The 7,831-nt window shown below is 34.3% G+C and overlaps 1 protein-coding gene across 1 annotated transcript; it reads left to right on the top strand.

Moving 5' to 3' along the window:
• The first annotated feature begins 2,738 nt into the window (after positions 1 to 2,738).
• LOC114272221 (putative protein phosphatase 2C 12) lies at positions 2,739 to 4,916 on the top strand. The gene is made up of 5 exons (XM_082917938.1): positions 2,739 to 2,753; positions 3,052 to 3,223; positions 3,611 to 3,764; positions 3,866 to 3,929; positions 4,902 to 4,916. The coding sequence occupies exons 1-5, from the start codon at positions 2,739 to 2,741 to the stop codon at positions 4,914 to 4,916; spliced, it is 420 nt and encodes a 139-aa protein (XP_082774064.1).
• Positions 4,917 to 7,831: the final 2,915 nt, after the last annotated feature.

The raw sequence follows: 7,831 nt of genomic DNA, 5'->3' as shown, positions 1-7,831 counted from the left end.
TCTTCTCTATTTATCGAGCTCCTTCTCGATTTATCAATCCACTATAAGAAAATACACTTTTAGTATCCACTCTGTCTCTCTCTCGCTCATCACTCTGTCTCTCTCTCTATCTCTCTTCTCTATCTGTCTCTCACAAAATTAAAATATTTTTAAAATATTTAAATATTTAAAAAATTGATTTGAATCAAGTTTTGAAAAGAGTTTTGAATTATGTGTTTTGTTATGAGTTTTGAAAAGTAATGATTATATTTTGAATTGAGTTTTAAAAAATGGATGTAGAATTATGATTTGAAAGCTCAAAACAAACACCATACTTAAATCAATGGGTGGAACTATGACCACCACCACTACTGCCACTGCCACTACTACTACCATTACCTCTCATCCACCATCGCCACTCCATTTCGTCTACCACTACCATAACTTCACCACTAATTTCCTTCACCACTGCTACCGCCACCACCACCACGACCACCACCACCACCACGACCATCACCTCTTATCCACCACCTTCACTGTCGCTCCGTTTCCTCTACCACAAAAAATTAGTTCTTGGTTTTTAGTAACAAAAAAAAAAAAAAAAATGAGCCGCGGAAAAATATTTTTTATTAAAATATTACCCCTACTTCTTCAAAATAAAAAAAATAATAATTTTTGTCATTAAAATAAAAATGAAACAAATAAATTTTCAACCTTAGTAATTAAAAAAAATGAAAAATAAAAAAATTTTATTAAATACAAAAAAATAAATTTATTTTAACCAAAAAAATTTCATTTTCCCGCTCTTTAATTCCCCCATTTCTTTTCCCACTTTTGTTTCTCATAATCTCAAATCATCAATCCCTAATCCCTTAAACAAAAAATTCCCAATTTCAAAAATCCCCCAAAAATTATCCCTACTTCTACCAAATAAAAAAATAATAATAATTTTTTTTCATTAAAATAAAAATGAAACAAATAAATTTTCAACCTTAGTAACTAAAAATAAATAAAAACAAAAAAAAGTTTCATTAACTACAAAAAAAAAATATATATATTTTAATAAAAAATAAATAAAACGATGTTGTTCACGCCGCTATCCTAGCTCTCCTCTTCTTTTTATTTTTTGTTTTCTCGTTCTTTCTAATTCCCTCCTTTCTTTCCCCCCTTTTGTTTCTCACTCACTCACGATCTCAAATCCCCAATCCCCAACCCCTTAAACAAAAGTATCCCCAATTTCAAAAATTCCCAAAATACTCTCTCTCTCTCTCTCTCTCCTACAAGCAGCGCAAGGGGGGACGACGGCGAGCAATGAGTGACGACGGTGAGCAGCGATTGATGACGGCTAGCAGCTGCAGCGGCAGTGGCGGTCCAGCAAATGAAAAGCTCCGATCGCTGCTTTAGAGCTACGTCCCTTCCTCAATTGCACTCTCTTTATCTTTAGTCGTCCTATCCTTCTCGTGCTTGCTGTTAAATCAGGTTCGTCTCTTCCAAGTAGGGTTTGCCCTTTTTTTTTTTTTTTTTTTTACGACTTGTTTAGTTTTTTTGAATCATCAATCGTTGTTTCCTTAAGGTTTCTTAGGGTTTTGACTTTAATTTCCTACTACCCTAATTGGTTCCATTTGTTGCTAAAGCGCGAATTAGCGAATGAGAAGATTGAGAATCCAGAGATTTGTCATGGTCAAGCTAGCCAAAGCAAAAAAGGGGAGGACTTCACATTTGTCAAGACCGAATGCCAACGCGTTGTAGGAGATGAGGTTTTTACATATTCTGTTTTCGCAGTATATTTTTTGTGTTTTTAAACCAATGCGGTTATGCTTTAGCCTGTATTTATGCTTAGAATTTGTCTGTGGTTGTCTGAATTAACTCAATGAAATCTCCTTGCAGTGCCTTAATGCTTTAATCAATTGCTTTGATTTTTAGTGTTTGAAAGAACAATTGTTTATATTAACTAGTTGGGTTATTTTGAAGGTATGCATGTTTACAGTTTGTATGCTTTTTTTAAAAAAATTTGATCTGATTGGTGAGCTATGGCAGAAATTTTCAATGTTCAAAGATAAAGGAAAAAAGGTGCAATTTGTGCTTGGTCATTGTTGCTAGCTGTCGACATTTCCATGTCTTTGCCACCATCTTAACTCAACAAAACAAGTCAAACATTGAGTTTTATTGGTTGGGCTAGGCTAACTGACTTTTTCCTATATATTTTCTTATTCTTGTTGTGTGTTTTTTGTACATTTATTTACAGGGGTTCTCCTTTCCATATTTGTCCTTGAAAACTCTCTCTTGCATCTATCCTTGGGGATTTTCAGCTTCTTCTTTATGTTTTTGTTAGTCTTCTTCGGCATCTACGCTATAGGAATTGGTCCTTACCATATACACATATATGTGTAGTACTTTGTTTTGTTAAGAAGAGGTCAACTATTGTATACTCCTCATTCCTCCTTGTTTTCTTTCTTTCTTTCTTTTTTTTCTTTTTTCTTTTTTTTTTTTCTCTTGACCTATAGGGAACCACTCCTTTGACTTGGTAATTGAAAAAGTAAACTAGAATTTTCTATCCCTGTGTTGTTCATGCAGATATTGAGGTAGTCGATTTCTCTACATGATGATATCAATTGTCAAGTAAATTCTTGATTCTTAAATAGACTTCAAAGAGGAATTTATGAGTTCCATCATCCCGTGCTTGAACAAGAAATATATTTTTAAAGGGACGTTTTTAATGGCACTGAATTTTGTTAAATATTGTTTGCTTATTAGTACCCATGTATCTTATGCATGTATAATAGGTTTATATTGATCCACTAAATTGGTACTAATGACATAGAACACAGTTCACTTTATGTTTTTGTTAAAAGTGTACTACTATTCTCTACTGTTCTCTAGGAATTTAGAATTGATGCCATCTTTTGCTTGTGCATTTCGTTTGACGGATACCAATGACTTGTTACCCACTTTGGCAATCATAGGAGATTGGTGTCTTTGGGCTGTCTTCATCACTAATTCTAGTTGCCGCTATTACTTCATAATTTGTCACAGTTAGATTAATTTTTTTTTTGTTTGAGTCTTATTCTGCAGCCATTTGATGGACACAATGGGCCTGCGGCTGCCATATACTCTAAGGAAAATCTCCTAAATAATGTTTTGGCTTGTATTCCTTTGGACATTAACAGAGATGAATGGATTGCAGCACTGCCAAGGGCTTTGGTTACGGGGTTTGTAGAAACTAATAAAGATTTTCAAGAGAGAGGTATGAGTTGGATCTGTATTAAGTCTTATTAACATTCCATTGCTGGTCTGGTCATGTCACGGTCAAGAGGCCATCACGTAGCTTAAGTAGAAAGCAAAAGACATTTTATTTAGCTTCCTTCCCAAACTTTTTTTCCCACTACCATTTGAGTTCATCTTTCATATACATCAACATCCATGTTAGCCTTTTTTTTTTTTTTTTTTTTTGATGTAGCATTTTGTAAATGTTTGTCTATTTTAGTTAATTGTTTTATTTTCTTACAACATTGGTTTTCTTTGTAACTTTGTAATTGTAATTGCTTATTGAAATTCAGTAGGAGCCCTCTTCTCTCTCTCTCTCTCTCTCAAATGTATATGGTACTTACACATCGATATGATGACATTTCAGCACAAACTTCGGGAACAGCCATCACCTTTATGATTATTGAAGGATGGTTCATAACTGTAGCATCTGTTGGTGATTCTCGTTGTGTACTTGAATCGGCTGATGGTGAAATATATAATCTGTCTGCAGATCATAGGCTTGAATGCAGTGTAGAAGAGTAAGTTATATATATATATATATATATATATATATATATTTGCTTTAGCAACAAGTTAGAGTCATGTTTTACATAGGATTTACTTCTTAATCTTTCATCAGGACAGAACGTATAACTGCAAGCGGTGGTGAGGTTGGTCGGCTTAATACTGGTGGTGGTACAGAGGTATAACTTTTAGTTCATTTTAGCTGTACACTTAATATTTTATAGTACACAAACTTGAATGCCCATATTGATGAACTATATTCAAATTATGGATAAGTAGAACCAGAAATCATTAATTACATGGGCATGTCTACATAATGGACCAAAAATCATGTGATCTGAAAAGCAGAATGTTGTTAAGTAAGCATATTTAATGTACAAGTTTAACACGAATTTTGCTCTCCAATTATTTGTTCTTATTTGGGAAAGGTGATGTCTTCCCATATAATGATGACCATTAGTGTAGAGATAAAACATGTTTGACTTCAGTTAATGAGGAACATGGTTTTGCTATGTTCCCTGTAATAGATCATTATTATTTATATGTACTTATTACTTTATTGTCTATGGACTAAGAAGCATCGACACTTCTGCGGAGGAAGTGTGTGGTGTCCGACACGACGTCTCTTAATTAAAAATTCAAATTCATAATATTGGACACTTTACTAACACTTTGTGGACACTTCGACGACACTTGTTAAACCTTTTGAACACGTCCTGTGTGATGACTTTGTTCATAATAACAATGTTATGCATTGTTCAGAACACAACTTATGCATTTTAAATATGTTTTGAAACATTTCTTTGACTGTGCCAATTAATTGAAGGATGATGAACTTTTCTATAGATACTAGAAGGCTGACATTTCTTTGAAGGTGTCATACCTTATTTCCATTGCTTAATTTTCTCAGAAATGCATCTGTTGTCATTGTTGATTGAGATGTTTAATTATCCATGTGGGATTTGATGACTAACAAAAAAAATGTTGTATTTGATGTTGTTGGGAGTTAGAGCCAGATTTTCAGATATAATTTTTATGTTTTTTTTTGTATTTGATGCTATAGTAGTTAAATTTTTATGTTTTTTTTTTTTTGTAATTAACATTAACACATAATTATATTGTTATTAATTATTTTTATTTTTATTTTTCAGATATTTCCCATGTAGGAGTGTGCTTCTTGTGGAATGCATGCCTGTGGAGAATGTGTGTAACGCCCTCAAAATAATACATAAAACCTCACATTCTTGACATGCATTGATATAAGAGAAATAAACACTTTTCCATTCATCAGAGTAGTCTTTACAAATGTATTACATGTTAACAACAAAAGTAAATGCCCAACGGCTTACAACTTTCCAAGCCAACACTTGGTTACACAAAAGACAGTACTAACTCATATCATATTAAGCCCTTGGCCCGAATTTACATGTAATACAACAAAAGATAACAAAACCACAAAAGGAGTCTTCAACTCTCAAAACCATCCAAGCTATGTCCTTGGAGGTGGCATATCACATGGACCTGAAAATGATGTCCCATATAGGGTGAGCCACAACCCAATAGAGATATACTAAACCAAGTATAAACAATGACTAAAACAATAGCATTTGATAGATGGTTAACACACATAAACCAATTATATCACTATACAGTTCCATGACACTTGCGTCCATGTTACATTTCATTTTCCTTCACTTATCAACTCATTTCACAAATGTGGCTCAGAACCTGGCCAGACAATTTAATAACAACTTGTATTAAACACTTCTTATTTCACAATATATACACATAATTGCTGTATCAATCTCAAACAAACACTTCCATACTTCATATATGATATACGGATTTGCTATATCAATACTTCAATAGATACATATATTTGTTGTATCAATAGAGTCCATCCCCTATCTCTTCCCAAACAATGTCCGGTTTAGGAGTCCATCCCCTATCTTCCCCTAAACCGTGGAGTACATCCCCTATCTCCTCCCACACAACACAATGTATATAAACACATATCACATACAAGGTAAATCAATACATAAATTTGATGTATTATTCCAACGGTCATATTCAATGACATATTCGATGTTATTAGTTTCGGTTTTCCCTAATCAACATGCAGTATCTACAACAATCAAGACTATCTTCCACCGATAGCCCAAAGCAGATATTTCTAAACAGAACATAAACACAACAACAGATATAATATCAACATTTACCATAGGTGAGTGATAAATTAATCCAACTACACCATTTAATCACATAATTTCCCAATTTCATCATTCTCAACTCAATTTCACATTTCTCCAAATTAATTATACAAACTAATTATTTATTACAATTAGGGCATTTTTCCTCTTTTTCGAATAATAGCCCTAAGGCTCATTTTTCACTCATAATCCATAAACCACCTCCATTTCAAGTCTATAACACAAATATGTCTCAAACATGGAAAACCCCTCTTTTAGAAATTACAAAACAAACCCTAACTTTTTCAAAAATTACCCAACAACCCCAACATATCAAAATGCCAAAATTTAAAGACAAAGCTCATAAGATGGAGTAGGATATCCCTACCTCGAAAGTAGAAGCTCAAAGGAGAAGATGACCAAAAATCAAAGTGCTCCAAATCCGAGATTTTTCAGATTAAAAGCGAGCCCTCGCGACCCTCTATCTTTCTTACAAAGGACTTAGGATAGGAACACACTAATAGGAGATGAAACCTTAGAGAGAAGGTGTGTAGAGAGAGAGGGAGCTCGGATCTAGGGTTTGCAAAATAAAAGAGATGAAAAAAAAGTGAAGTGTTTCCCGCTGCTGTCTACTGATATAACACAGGCTCGCTCGAGCGAAGGATTGGTCGCTCGAGCGACCAGACACAAAGAATTCTCGCTCGAGAGTAGAAAGCCTCGCTCGAGCCAAGAATGCGAAGCTTCAAGTCTGCAACCCAGAAGCACGCTCGAGCGACAGAATGCTCGCTCGAACGAAGAAACTCAAAACATACACCTCGCTCGCTCAAGCGAAGGAAAGCTCGCTCGAGCCAAGAAACACAGCTCTCTGGTCCAGAATTAGACGCAGACACAAGCTCGAGCGAAGGACCTCTCGCTCGAGCCAGCAGACACAGAACTCAACTCTTGCTGGAGCGAACAAACCCTGGCTCGAGCGAAATATCTAAAATAAAGAGCTCGCTCGAGCGACAAAGTCCTCGCTCGAGCGAAGACACCAAAATCTGGGCAGCAACCATTTGCTCCCAATCACACCCAACCTGTAACAAACCTGCTCAACACATCCTATAACTCATAAATAAGGAATTAAAGGATAACAACAAGATATAACAACAACCGATACTACGGAACATAAGTCCGGAACACTACACATAAAGGGGTAAAACCCGGGATCGCTATAATGTGGCTAACTTTTGTTTTTGTTATCTACGAAGAATGATGAGAAAAACATTTAATTTTGGTTTATGTTATTTTGAATTATGAACAAAATCATGTATTTAAACATTATCTATGTATTATGAAACATTATGTAGTGGAATAATTTTGTTGATGTGTAATTACGAATGGAAGAATATTTTATTATGGAGAAATTGTTATTTTTATACATGAATTTTTATATTATTATGCAATTATTATGGAAAAATTTTAATATTTTTAATAATTTTATCGCAGGATTTTTTCTTCTTTTTTGTGACGGCACTACATCGTCGCAAAAAATAGAAAATTTTAATATTTTTATTGATTTTGTTACAGGTTTTACTTTTTGCGACGGCACTAAACTGTCGCAAAAAATAGAAATTTTATTATTTTTTAATACTTTTTGCGACGGCAGTACGCTGTCGCAAAAATAGAAATTTTCATATTTTTAATACTTTTTGCGACGGCACCACACTGTCAGAAAAACAGTATTCTTGCCGTTGCAAAAAAAAAAAAGACTATTAGCAACGACATTTTTTGCCGTCTCAAATAACATTTTTAGCGTCGGTAAAATAGTGCCGTCGCAAAAAGTCAAGAATTTCCAAACATTATTAGCGACTGCAAAGTGCCGTCGCAAAAGGCAAAAACGCCGTCGCAAAACA

The sequence above is a fragment of the Camellia sinensis genome, chromosome 3 (assembly GCF_055761805.1).
Source record: "Camellia sinensis isolate YWXY chromosome 3, ASM5576180v1, whole genome shotgun sequence".
In the NCBI taxonomy this organism is placed as follows: Eukaryota; Viridiplantae; Streptophyta; class Magnoliopsida; order Ericales; family Theaceae; genus Camellia; species Camellia sinensis.
This window is presented reverse-complemented; position numbering and strand designations above follow the sequence as displayed.